At 69.6% G+C, this 12,924-nt stretch overlaps 2 protein-coding genes across 6 annotated transcripts; one reads left to right on the forward strand and one right to left on the reverse strand.

Moving 5' to 3' along the window:
- The first annotated feature begins 504 nt into the window (after window positions 1–504).
- On the forward strand, window positions 505–7,040 carry RUNDC3A (RUN domain containing 3A). 2 transcript variants are annotated; one of them, XM_080565451.1, is made up of 11 exons: window positions 505–698; window positions 2,276–2,391; window positions 2,529–2,662; window positions 3,381–3,466; window positions 3,568–3,657; window positions 3,758–3,838; window positions 3,921–4,086; window positions 4,365–4,522; window positions 5,729–5,866; window positions 5,960–6,066; window positions 6,261–7,040. In XM_080565451.1, the coding sequence occupies exons 1-11, from the start codon at window positions 619–621 to the stop codon at window positions 6,401–6,403; spliced, it is 1,299 nt and encodes a 432-aa protein (XP_080421577.1). In that variant the 5' UTR covers window positions 505–618; the 3' UTR covers window positions 6,404–7,040. The 2 variants fall into 2 exon arrangements, with proteins under 2 accessions (XP_080421577.1, XP_080421578.1); XM_080565452.1 differs by lacking the exon at window positions 505–698 and adding an exon at window positions 1,844–2,129.
- A 249-nt stretch (window positions 7,041–7,289) lies between these two features.
- SLC25A39 (solute carrier family 25 member 39) lies at window positions 7,290–12,861 on the reverse strand. Of its 4 annotated transcripts, none has more exons than XM_080565459.1 (12): window positions 12,837–12,861; window positions 10,645–10,753; window positions 10,508–10,567; window positions 10,006–10,050; window positions 9,440–9,549; window positions 9,255–9,322; window positions 9,046–9,170; window positions 8,768–8,941; window positions 8,575–8,684; window positions 8,371–8,452; window positions 8,205–8,285; window positions 7,290–8,110 (listed from the first exon to the last, which is right to left on the reverse strand). In XM_080565459.1, the coding sequence occupies exons 2-12, from the start codon at window positions 10,739–10,741 to the stop codon at window positions 7,992–7,994; spliced, it is 1,071 nt and encodes a 356-aa protein (XP_080421585.1). In that variant the 5' UTR covers window positions 10,742–10,753; window positions 12,837–12,861; the 3' UTR covers window positions 7,290–7,991. The 4 variants fall into 4 exon arrangements, with proteins under 4 accessions (XP_080421585.1, XP_080421584.1, XP_080421586.1 ...); XM_080565458.1 differs by lacking the exon at window positions 12,837–12,861 and adding an exon at window positions 12,490–12,639; XM_080565460.1 differs by lacking the exons at window positions 10,006–10,050; window positions 12,837–12,861 and adding an exon at window positions 12,490–12,632.
- Between the last annotated feature and the right edge of the window lie 63 nt (window positions 12,862–12,924).

Raw genomic sequence — 12,924 nt, forward strand, 5'->3', positions numbered from 1 at the left:
AGGGCATCGTGGGGGGGCCACGTTTATGTCAGGGCATGGGGGGTGATGCTCACTGGGGTCTGAACATTATGGGGGGGGGAGCATAATGGCGGGGTCATCATGGGGGCAGAACATCATTGGGGGGTGAGAATCATGGGGGGGCATCACTGGGGGGTGAGCATCATCGGGGGGGGGCATCGTGGGGGGGGGGAACCTTCATGGCAGGGCATGATGGGGGGGGGTGATGTTCACGGGGGGGGGGGGATGCTCATCGGGGGGGGATGCTCATGGGGGGATGCTCATGGGGGGGGGTGCTTAAATGGGGTGATGCTCGGGGGGGGATGCTCATGGGGGGGAATAAGCATGGGGGGGGGATGCAGGCGGGGGGGTGACGCTCCCCCCATCCCCCCCCCTTCCCCCAATCCCCACGGGGCTGATTTCGGGGAGGCCGGGGGAGGCCCCATCCCGGTGCGTGGGGGTGGGAGAAAGAAGGGGGGGGGCAGGGGGGGTGGGGTAAGGTGGGGGGGGGGGGGGAGGTTGGCGGGGGGGGGCCGCGGCGGCGCGGGGGCCGCGGGAGGGGGCCGCGGGCCCTGGCGGCTTCGCCCCGCTCTGGATGGAAGCGAGCTGCGTCCAGGCTGCATGGCTCTGGGGCTCTCCTCCAAGAAGGCGTCCTCCAGAAACATCGCCGTGGAGAGGAAAAACCTCATCACCGTCTGCAGGTGGGGGCCCGGGGGGGGGGGGGCACACAAACCCCCGGGGGGGGACGCCCCGAAATATAGCCCGGGGGAGGAGCGGAGGGGGGAAGGGAAGGGGAGAAGGATGGGGATGGGGGACCCCCGGTGGAGGGGATGGAGGGGAGGGAGGGGGGGTGCAGGGGGTGGATTCCTCCCCCCCGCAGCCCTTCAAGCCGGGGGGGGGATTTTTTTGTCGTTGCCGGTGTTGGTTTTTTATTGGGGGGGGCGGTTTGGGGAATGGGGAGCGGGGGAAGGATGCGGCTGGGATGGAGCCCGGGGGGGGCTGGGGCTGCCGGGCACGCGGGGGCTGCGGGGAGGGGGGGGGGGGGGGGGCACACAGGGCCGGAGGCTCCGGGGGGGGGGCGATGGGGGGGGGGGGGCACACAACAACAACACGGGGGCTGCAGGCGCCGGGGGCGGCGATGGGAGGCAGGGGGAGGCCGCAGAGGCCGGGATGGGGGGGAGGCCCTCGGGGGGGGGGGGGGGTGAGGGGTGGTGGGGGGGGGGCACCGGGGACCCCCCCCGTGGGGTGTGGGGCCGAGGAAGTGACGTCAGGACGCGGGCCAGGCGGGCAGCGGACGCAGGGATGGAGGAGCGGGGATGGAGGATGCGGGTTGCCATGGCGACGCCGGCTGGATGGGGGGGGGGCGATGGGGATGGGGTCTGGGGACCGGGGGGGGGGGCACGGGGATGGGGGGCCCTGCAGGTGGCGGGGACGGGGAGGGCACCCGGGCTTCGGGGTCACCCCTGCCCCGTGCCCCCCCGGTGCTGATGTCGGGGTCTGGGGAGCCCCAACACCTCTCACAACAACACGGGGGCACCTCCATACCCCCCCCCATACCATGGGGACCCCCTGTGTCCCCCCCCCAGGGTCACACAGGGCACCCCCCTCTCACCATAACACCTGGGGGGGGGGGTCTCCACCTTTGTGGTCACGCCACGGGGTCCCTCCAGACCCCCAGCCGCCCCCCCCAGCCCTCCCCCTGTACCCCACAGGTTGCCCCCCTGCATCCTCCCCATCCCCCGGCCTCCGCGGGCCCGGTCCTGGGGCCTGGGCCGGGCCTCGGCCCTCCCTGCGGCCAAGCGGCCGGCGGGAAGGGGAAGCCATCACCGCCCGCGCGCGGCCGGGCAGGAAGGGGGCCTTTGTTCGCCCTTCCTGGCCGCTCGCGCCGAGGGGCAGCGGCGGCCGCCCCGCGGGCCCCCCGGGGACGTGGGGACGAGGAGCCGGAGCCCGCGCGTCCTGCAGGGTTTGGCAGGGCCGGCGCCGTCCTCCCCCCCCCCCCCCGGGTGTCCCCTCCCCGCTGCAGGTGGATGCGGTGTGGGGAGCGGGGGCACGCGGCGCGCCCAGCGCCTTCGGTTGGGTGCTGGGTGCTCGAGCCAAAACGGAGACAGCCGGCGCTGTGCCCACGCAGAGATGTGAGCCCCGTTTTGGGGAGGAATCATGGGAAAAGGGGCTTTTGGGGCTGAAAACGCATGGCCTGGCAGGGCACCGGGGAGTTTTAGTCCTCTTGCAGCCCCGTCCCCTCCCACCCTGTGACACCCGTGTGTGTGTCCCCTGCCAGGTTCTCGGTGAAGACCCTGCTGGAGAAATACACGGCGGAGCCCATCGACGACTCCTCCGAGGAGTTCGTCAACTTCGCCGCCATCCTCGAGCAGATCCTCAGCCACCGCTTTAAAGGTAGCGCGGGGACCCTCGTGTGTCCCCTCCAAGCGCCGGGTGGGGACACGCGGCCGTCGTGTGCTGGGCGCGGGGCTCGGGGCCGCTGGGGCCGGGTGTACTGGTGCGGCAGCCCCGAATCGGCCCCGTCCCCGCAGGCCCCGTCAGCTGGTTCAGCTCGGATGGGCAGCGCGGCTTCTGGGACTACATCCGGCTGGCCTGCAGCAAGGTCCCCAACAACTGCGTCAGCAGCATCGAGAACATGGAGAACATCAGCACCTCCAGGGCCAAGGTCAGGATGGGGACAGCCCCAGCCCTGTCCCTGTCCCCATCTCAATCCCCATCCCATCCCATCCCATCCCATCCCCATCCCCATCCCCATCCCCATCCCCATCCCATCCCATCCCCATCCCCATCCCATCCCATCCCATCCCCATCCCCATCCCCATCCCCATCCCCATCCCATCCCATCCCATCCCATCCCATCCCATCCCCATCCCCATCCCCATCCCAACCCATCCCATCCCCATCCCCATCCCATCCCATCCCATCCCCATCCCCATCCCATCCCATCCCATCCCCATCCCCATCCCCATCCCCATCCCCATCCCCATCCCCATCCCTATCCCTATCCCTATCCCTATCCCTATCCCTATCCCTATCCCTATCCCTATCCCTATCCCTATCCCTATCCCTATCCCTATCCACTTCTCTGTTCCCATCCCCTCTCTGTCCCATTCCCCATCCCATCCCCATCCCTGTCCTCATCCTATCCCTGTCCCCATCCCTGTCCCATCCCCTCTCTGTCCCCATCCCCTTTCCCCACCTCCCACAGCCCCAGCCTTCCCCATCTCCCCCCTGGCGGGGCCACATGAATTCACCAGGAGGGGATCCCTGGGCTGAAACAGGAGCGGGGACCACCCCTGCACCCCAGGACGAGGGGAGGGGGGCACGAAGCAGGGTTTGGGGGCGCAGCACGCAGCAACACCCCGCTCAGGGCTGCCTTGCAGGGCCGGGCATGGATCCGCGTGGCACTGATGGAGAAGCGCATGTCCGAGTACATCTCCACCGCCCTGCGCGACACGCGGACCACCAGGTGAGCGGCCGCACGTGGGGTGGGCACTACGAGGAATTTTGGGTTTTTTTCCCTCCCCCCCTTTCCCTCCTGCCTGCCCACCCAGCCTCTGGTCCCCGCAGGCGCTTTTACGACGACGGGGCCATCATGCTGCGGGAGGAGTCCACAGTGCTCACCGGGATGCTCATCGGGCTCGGCGCCATCGACTTCAGGTAGGATGCGGGCAGGCGGTCGTGATGTCCCACCCCTGACGCCCCCTCCCCAGGGCTCCCCTCACCCTCTGCTTCCTCCCCACGCCCCCCCCGGGCCCAGCTTCTGCCTGAAAGGCGAAGTGATGGATGGCAAAACGCCAGTGGTCATCGACTACACGCCCTACCTGAAGTTCACGCAGAGGTAAGAGCAGCCTCTGCGCCTCTCCGTGGTCCCCTCGCCCTGTGCCCACCCCCCCTGACCCCCGTGTGTCCCCCCCCCCCAGCTATGACTACCTGAGCGAGGAAGAGGAGCGGGGCAGCGTGGAGAGCAGCACGAGCGAGGACAGCTCCCCCGACCACCCCTACCTGCCGCTGGTCACCGACGAGGACAGCTGGTACAACAAGTGGCGCAAGATGGAGCAGAAATTTCGCATCGTTTACGCCCAAAAGGTACCGGGGAGGAGGAGAGGGGACGGGGACGGGGGGGGACGGGGATCGCGGATGGGGCTGGATGGGTCCCAATATTTATGGGATGCTCTGAGATGGCTGGGTCCTGATCCCTGCGGGATGCTCTGAGCACCCCCAGCATGGCGCTGGTTGGGTCCTGATCCTTATGGGATCTGAGCACCCCCAGCACGGCGCTGGATGGGTCCCAATCCTTATGGGATCTGAGCACCCCCGCACGGCGCTGGGGACCTCGCAGCACCGCTGACGGTGGCCTCGCGCAGGGGTACCTGGAGGAGCTGGTGCGGCTGCGGGAGTCGCAGCTGAAGGACCTGGAGGCGGAGAACAAGCGGCTGAAGCTGCGGCTGGAGGAGGTGATGGTGCAGAACCAGCTGGAGAAGAGGGAGCTGGAAGGCGTCATCCTGGAGCTGCAGGAGCAGCTGTAAGTGTGGCCCCATACCGGCCCCATACTGGCCCCATACCGGCCCCATACTGGCCCCATACTGGACCCCTGGCTGCTGCTGGGTCTGGATCCACAAGATCCGGGTGGGTGGTGGGGACTTGGCATCCCGTATGCACCCAGTGCCTGGGTGCTCCGTGCGCCCTGGGGAATGTGGTGGGTCCCCATCGTCCTGGATGTTCTGTAGGACATGGCGAGCGCACTGTGCTCCTTATGTCCTGTAGGACATGGTGGGTCCCCAGCACCCTATATGTTCTGTAGGACTTGGTGAGCGCACTGTGCTCCATGTGTCCTGTAGGACATGGCTGGTCCCTAGTGCCCTATATGTTCTGTAGGACATGGTGAGTCCACAGTGCTCCATATGTCCTGTAGGACATGGTAGATGCCCAGTGTCCCACACATCCTGTAGGACATGGTGGGCTCTCAGTGTCCCATACGTTCTCTGGGACATGGTGTGTGGTCGGTCCCCCGTGCTACACGCACCCTGTGGGATGTGGTGGGCCCCCAGTGCCTCATACGTCGCAAAGGACATGGTGAGTCCACAGTGCTCCATATGTTCTGTAGGATGTGGTGGGTCCCTAGTGGCCTATATGTCCTGTAGGACGTGGTGAGTGCACTGTGCTCCTTGTGTCCTGTAGGATGTAGTGGGTTCCCAGTGCTCCATATGTCCTGTAGGACATGGTGGGTCCCTAATGCCCTATATGTCCTGTAGGACATGGTAGATCCCCAGTGTCCCATACATCCTGTAGGATGTGGTGGGTCCCTAGTGCTCCATATATCCTATAGGACATGGTGAGTCCACAGTGCTACATACACTCTGTAGGATGTGGTGGGTCCCTAGTGCCCTATATGTCCTGTAGGACATGGTAGATCTCCAGTGTCCCAAAAGCCCTGTAGGACATGGTTGGTCCCTAGTGCTCTGTACGTCCTGTAGGACATGGTGAGTCCACAGTGCCCTATATGTCCTGCAGAACATGGTGGGCCCCTAGTGCTCCATACATCTTATAGGACATGGTGTGCCCCCAGTGTCCCATAGATCCTGTAGGACATGGTAGGTCCCCAGTGCCCCGTATGCCCTGTAGGACACGGTGTGCCCCCAGTGCCCCGTATGCCCCGTGGGACACAATGGGTGGTGGGTGCCCAGCGCCTGCAGCTGCACCAAGTGCTGAGCGCCCGCGTGTGCCGCAGGACGGGGCTGATCCCCTGCGAGAACCCGCAGCTGGCGCAGCTCTCCAAGGAGATGGTGACGCCCCTGGTCAACCAATGGCCCTCGCTGGGGACGCTCAACGGCAACGAGAGCGGCTCGGACGGCAAGCTCTACAGGAGGTAACCCCCCGGGGGGGGCAGAGCCGCCCGACCCGCGCCCCATCCGGCCCCGGGGAGGGGGGGGGACGGGGGCTGAGCGCCGTCCCTCCGCAGGCACAGCTTCGTGAGCACCGACCAGCTCTCGGCCGAGAACAGCCTCAGCTCCGACTCCCAGCGCCTGGGCGAGGGCAAGCGCGAAGGCGAGCCCTGGGGGCCCTTGGGTAAGACCCCCCCCCCCTTAGCCCACCCCAGTGGGGTGCTGCACGGGGCCCCTCCTGCCCTCGACACCCCCCCAAGCTAGGGATGCTGCCCACACAGCCACGGGGTCCCCAGGCCACCTCGGCGCAGCCCAGCGATCCCGGAGGGGTGGTCCCCATCCGCAGCCCCCCGCGACGCCCGCTCTGTGCCCCCGCAGGGAAGGACCCCACGCCCTCCATGCTGGGGCTCTGCGGCTCCCTGGCCTCCCTGCCCAGCTGCAAGTCCCTGGCCAGCCTCAAGTCCAACGAGTGCCTGGTGAGCGACAGCAACGAAGCCAGCCCGACCCGCAGCCCCAGCTGAGACCCCTGGCCCCCTCGCCCAGCGCCGCCACCGCCGCCGAGGACTGACCTCGTCCCCCTCCACCCTGGGACCGACGGAGGACGGAGGGACTCGCCCAACCCACCGGGGAGGCCGGGGACGGCGTCCTCCCCCCCTTCTCTGCACCCCACCCCGGCTGCGCGTCGGACCCCAAGCCCGGTCCCCGGCTGGAGACGTGGACCCGTTGGGATGGGGATGCTGGAACGGGACCGGGATGTGTCTGTGTGTCCCCGTCCCCCCCCCTTCCCCCTGTCCATCCGAGCTGGGGAGGAGGTGACGAACTGCGGGGACACCAGGGTTGTGCTGCGGGGTGCAGGAAGGGGGCTTGGGGTGAACCCCCCTGCAGGGGTGAGGGCCCGGGCACGGCCCCGTTGCCATCCCAAGGGCTCGGGGCGCAGCTCTTCCAGCCGGGCTTCGTCCAGCAGCCCCCCGCCTCAGCACCCATGGGACCACCCGTCCCTCCTTGCAGCCGCATCCCCACAACAGCGATGGGACCCCCCCCCTCCTTCCCTCCCCATTCCCCCCCGGGTTTTGGGGTGTTTGGGGTGTTTTCGGGTTTTGGTTCAGCCCCAGCTTGCCTTGTTGGAGCGAAAGGAATCAATAAACGCAGCGATACGAGCTGGCCCCCCTGAGCACCCGGCCGGCTGGGAGGGGGAAAAGAGCCCTGTGCCCCCCCACACACACCCCACAAAGGGATATGAGGGGGGTGCTGGGAGCCCCCATGCCCCAAAGAAGCCCCCCAGCGCTGCCCTGGTGGGTGACAGCACTGTCCCCAAGCAGCAGGGACACAACTGCCAGCCCCAGGGACACCTCCCATGCCCCCCCTGCACACAGCCACTGCAGGGACCAGCGGCAGGGCTCCGCGACCTAAGACACAAATTCCATTTCATTTTATTTAAGAAAATAAGAGAAACTCCCCCCAGGCACCCAGGGCAAGCTGGGGACCGGGAGGAGGTCGGGCAGCACCCGCACCGGGCACGGCGCAGGGCAGGTCCTCGCGGTGAAGGGACGGGGGCACAGGACGGAGCCCGGCCCCCCCAGAGCAGCAGCGAGGTTTGTCCCCACGCAGGGTCCGAGCCCGGGCTGTGCCAGGGGCCGGGGAGGTCCTGAGCGGGCCGGGGGGGGTCCAGAGGCAGGGCTGCGAGGTGGCCCCACGCCACGCAGGGGCAGAAGGGGAGGCTGTGCGTAACTGGTGGTGAAGGGCCGCGCTCGGGGCCGAAGCGGGGCTGGGGGCAGGCATGGGGGGCAGCCCCCGGGGTTTGGTCCACGATGGAGCCCCAGCTCCTGCCCCCGAGCACAGCAGGAGGCTGGGGGCACCCAACCTCGCCAAAGTCCGTGAGTCAATCCAGCAGCAGCATCTGTCCAGCCTCAAGGGACAGCCCGGGAGGGGGGGATGTCCCCGGTGTCACAGCAGGCACCGTGCCCCCAGCACGGCAGGGCCAGGGTGGCCCCCAGGACCGTGTCCACACCACGGGGCCGGTGGGGAGCGGAGCGCACGGGAAGGCACTTGGGCTCAGCAGGCGGGGGGGTCCCTGTCCCACGGGCCACGGTCCCCGTCCGTGCCCCCCCTTTACAACCCCCGCAGCCGCCGCTCCTGGTTCAGCTTCTGGAAGAAGGTTTTGCCGAACTCGTAGGTGCTGATCATGATGGCGCAGGCGGGTGCCACCTTAATGACACGGGGCAGGAACCCTGCAAGGACAGCACCGTCAGCCCCGCGGTGACACCGGGGCACCCCAAAACCCCAGCGCCCCGGGACAGGGTGGGTGGGGTGTCACAGCCTTACCTGCAAACAGCCCCCGGGTGCCCGACTCGGCGCGGATGCGGCGCATGAGCAGCCAGGTGGATGACGGCTTGGAGGCTGTGACTGCGGGAGGAAAGGGGAGCGGGGGGTCAGGGGATGCCCGGGGGGCTCCCCGCTGTCCCCCCCAGCCCGCAGCAAGCCCCCTCACCCGGGTGCAGCTCGCTGTCTCCCAGCTCGATCTGCCGCTGGGTCTTCACCACGTCGAAGGGCAGCGTCAGCACGGCGGCCACCTGCAGGGCGAGCGGACGGCGCTCAGCTCCCCGTCCCCATGGCCGTGGCACGGCCCCAGCCCATTGCACCCCCGTTCCCCCTGGGGCGGGGGGGGGCTGCAGACCCCAGGCCCCTTTCTCACCGTGCCGGAGATGGCCCCGGAGGCGAAGCTGATCATGAAGGTGGCCTCATCCAGCCGGGCTTGGGCGCAGAGCCACTCGCGCACCAGCTCGTAGTTGAACCAGTAGAGAGCTGGGAGGAGAGGTGAAGCCCCCGTGCCGCCCGGCGGCCCCCCCCGTGCCACCCCGTGCCCCCCGCCGGCCCCGCAGCCCTACCGGAGAAGGGGACGTCCCGCAGCACGGTGGGTCCCCAGCCCCTCCAGAGGGACAGCCAGCCGTCCTGAGCCACCGCCGACTGGATGCAGACGCGCAGCTCCCGGTAGCTGAGCTGCCGCGACTGCATCTTGGTGCGGATCAGCTCCAGGGGGCTGATCACCGTCACAGCACCCACTGCCGGGGGGAGGGGGGGGAAAGGGGGTGTCAGCACCACGGAGTGGGCACGGCGGGGCCCCTCCTGCGGGCTGGGGGTGCTCGGGGGCCCCCCCGGTACTCACGGCGGGCGAGGGCCCCCGCCAGCAAGGGGATGTGGTGGCCGCCGCTCCCGGTGCGAGCGTGCAGGTAGTCCCGGAGCTGGTCGTAGGCGGTGAAATAAATGACGGTGGCCGGCACCGCCATCACCCTGCCGGGGAGGAGGGAGGTGAGGGCACCCCGGCGCGAGGCTCAGGGCACCCCCCCAACCCCAAAAAGCTGGGGTACCACTCACAGCGTTGGGGGGAGGCCGCTCCACAGGGACCTGATGCCCTCGTAGCGCGTGATCTTCACGAAGGCATCCTGCGGGGAGAGCGCGGCGCCCAGGGGAGGGTGGGAGGGGGGCAAAGGGGCGAGCACCCCCCCCACACACCCCCAGGAACACCCGACCCCGCACGGGGAGACCCCCGCAGCCCCTACCAGGGTGCCGGTGAAGCGGGTGGGGGCCTTGTACCAGGCGGTGCAGCCGGGGCCGTTCTGGCAGACGTAGAGGTGGTCCATGAGCCCGTTGCAGTAGAGGAAGCACTTCCCTGGGGCGGGAGGGAACGGCGGCACCGTCAGAGCCCAGCCCGGATCCCTCCGTCCCCAAACCATCCCCGTCTGTCCCAGGAGAGCACCGAACCCGAGCCCCCGGGCCCCAAACCAGAGCCGGGACCCTCGCTGGCCGCGACCCCGTGGGGCAAGGGGCACCCTGGGGGAGGCAGAAGCCTTCGTAGGGAGGCGGCGAGGCTGCGGGTGATGCCCCCAAGGCTGGGGGAGCTCCCCTGGCCATGAGCATCCCGCCCCCCCGGCCTGGCATCAGCAAGGCCAGCGGGAGGAAGCAGATCCCAGGAGGCTTTGACGCAGCGGCAGGGCAGAGCGACAGCACAAGGACAGGGGCTGCAGGCACGCTTCTGCCACAGGGCAGGACCGAGGACGGCCAGGCAAAAAGAAAAATACCGGGTCCGGGACGTCCCCGCAGCCGCCACCAGCAGCTCGGTACTCACACGTGGCCTGCCGAGAGCCCCAGGGCGCCGAGCGCACCGACCATGCTGAAACACAACGGGGACAGCCTGAGCCGGGGCGCCGGGGACGGGCCACCCTCCGGCTCCGAGGGAAAAGGGGCCGGGAGCGGAGCCCTGCCGGCACCAAACCGGGGCTGTGCGGAGCCCGGAGGCCGTGCCCGGTGTCCTCCACGGGGCAGAGGCTCCATGGCAGAGGGGTCGGCACCGCTCGGCTCCTCCCCGGCACCCGGCGGGCACGGGGAGCATGGAGCAGCCACGCAGCTCGGGCAGCAGCACAAAAGGCAGCAGGTCCAGGGGACGGGGAGCCTCCAGAGCATGCTGAGCCCCCCACCCGGCCCCGCAGCGCTGGCCCAGCTCCAGCACGGGACCGTAGCGGGGGGAAGGAGGACGAGGGGGGGCCCACGGCAGCAGCGCCCTCACCACGGCCCCAGGCACCCAGGCACGAGCGGAGGCGTCCCCGCCGCTGGCAGCCCCAGAGGGGTACCTTTGGAGAAGGGGGTCCTCTGGGCCTGCAGCCGGATCTTCACCACGTCCAGCGGCGTCACTGCAATGACAGCCCCCCCGTCAGCCACCTCCCGGGGTGCCCCCCCCGTGCCCCCCCCACAGCCCCACGGTCCTCACCGAAGAGCGAGGTGAGGATGGCGCCCGTCCCGGAGGCCAGCATCTGCTGCAGGGGCGTGATGCCCCCCCCGGGGCCCGGCGACGTCTTCTCGGCCATGGCGCTGCCCTCCTGAAACATAAAAATGGGTCGGGGGGGTCCACCCGAGCCCACCGGGGGGGCCGGGCACGGCTCCGGCCCGAGCATCCCCGCCGCGACGCCGCTCCGCGCCCCGCTATCGGCACGGCGCAGGGCAGGCGCGGCCCCCGTCCCGCCGCTGCCCCCGTAATCGTGCTGCCCCCATCGGGGACCCCTCCTGGGGCCGGCTCGGCCCCGATAACGCCCGGTAGCGGCGCTGGCAGCCGGCCTGGCCGCCCCGCGCTGCTGCTCCCTGGGGGCCCGGGGCAAGGGGGGGGGAGATGCTGTCCCCCCTCCCAGCGCCGCAAGCTGGGACATGAAGGGACGGGAAGGGACAAAGTCCAAAGAGCAGCAGCCCCGTGCTGGAGACGGCCCCCTCCTGGTCCTGGCTACGAGGGCGTAACGCAGCCCCATGGGCGCGCAGGGGGGAAATCCCCCCCCCCCGTTGCAGAACCCCCCCCAGAAGGGGGCTGCACGCCCCAAATCTTGCACTGCAGCACCAGCAACGTGCCCTGGGCTCTGCCCTCAGCGCAGCCCCTCCTGCGGGATGCAGCGGGGCCACAGGAGGGGCCGCACCCCCAAAACCCACAGCACCCCCGCTGTGGGGTCTGACAGCAGGGAACCCTCCTTGGGGGTGGGGGGGGACAGTGGGTTTTCTGCTTCTCCACCCCTCCGGTGACGAATCACGGCCACTGAGCACAGACAGAGGCAGAAAGCGGGGCCAAAAAACCCCAAACGCCTTCGGCGCCTGACTCAGCACCTCCCCAAGGTCGCCGCGGCCCCTCGGGGCTGGGCGCCAGACCCCGGGGCTCCGGGTGCCACCCACGGGTGCCGCACGGGGTGACGGTGACGGTGTCACGCTCCGGGCGGTGGCAAAACCGGAGCCCTCGGCCCCAGCTTGCACCCCCAGCGCGGGGCCGGATCCTTCCCACCCCTGAGAGGGGAGGAAAGCGCCCGGTGGGGGCACGGAGCCGGGGGCTGCGGGGGGGCTGTGTGCGCCCTGAGGGAGGGGGAACCCCGAAAGGGCAGCCTGCTCCTGGGGGGTCCCGCTGGGAAGGGATTAGGGGTGAGGAAGGCAGGCAGTTAGGGGTGAGGGTGAGGAAGGTGAGGGTGAGGAAGGTGAGGGTGATGAAGGCAAGTAATTAAGCCTGAGGGTGATGAAGATGAGGGTGAGGAAGTTGAGCAACTAAGGGTGAGGAAGGCAGGCAATTAAAGGTGAAGGTGAGGAAGGTGAGGGTGAGGAAGGCGAGCAATTAAGCATGAGGGTGATGAAGATGAGAGTGATGAAGGCAGGCAGTTAAGCGCGAGGCTGAGGAAGGTGAGGGTGAGGAAGGTGAGGGTGAGGAAGGTGAGGGACACAGCACCAGGGCCAAAGCCTGGAGACCCCGGGGGGCTTCGAGCCCCAGGGGCAGGGGGACAAACGGGGGGTGCATGGGGGGGGCACACGGGGGGGCACACGGGGGGGGCTCCCCCACCTTACCCCCCCCCATGGGGGTCTCAGCCCTGCCAGGCCCCCTCTCCGCAGCCCCCCCCAGCCCTCAATGCCCCCCTCCCACTGTCGCCCCCCCCCCCAGGGGGTTGCCCCCCCCCCAGCCCTCCCCATTCCCTCCAGGGAAACTGAGGCAGCGGCCCCACGTGCCCGGCCCCCCCCGGGGGTCTCTATGGGGGGATCGGGGGGGGGGTTACGGGGGCGGGGGGTGTCCGGGGGGGTGTCCCGGGGGGGCCCCCACCTGCTCATGCCGGCCCCGCGCGGCGCTGCCGTCCCCGGGCACGCGGAGGGGGGGGGGGCGGCGGCGCCTTTAAGGAGCCCCATGGGCGCCGAGCGCGCCCCCGCCGCCGCCGCGCGCCGCTTCCGCCTCCTGCCCGCGCACGCGCAGCGCGCCCCCCCCTTCCCCGTGCGCGCGCCCCCTGCCGGGCCGGGGGACGCGGGGGCGGGGGGGGGCGGCGGGCAGGGTCGTGCAAGGGGGCGCTTTGCACGCGCACCGTGCTGGCAGGGGGGCGCTTTGCACACTTACCATGCAGGCCCTGCACGACTGCACGCGCACCGTGCTGGTGGAGGGGCGCTTTGCACGCTCACCGTGTTTGCAGAAGCACACCCTGCACGGCTGCACGCTCACCGTGCTGGCAGAGGGGCACCCCGCGTGCTTGCACGCTCGCTGTGCTGG

This window comes from Anser brachyrhynchus (genome assembly GCF_964034855.1).
Source record: "Anser brachyrhynchus genome assembly, chromosome: 22".
Classification (NCBI taxonomy): Eukaryota; Metazoa; Chordata; class Aves; order Anseriformes; family Anatidae; genus Anser; species Anser brachyrhynchus.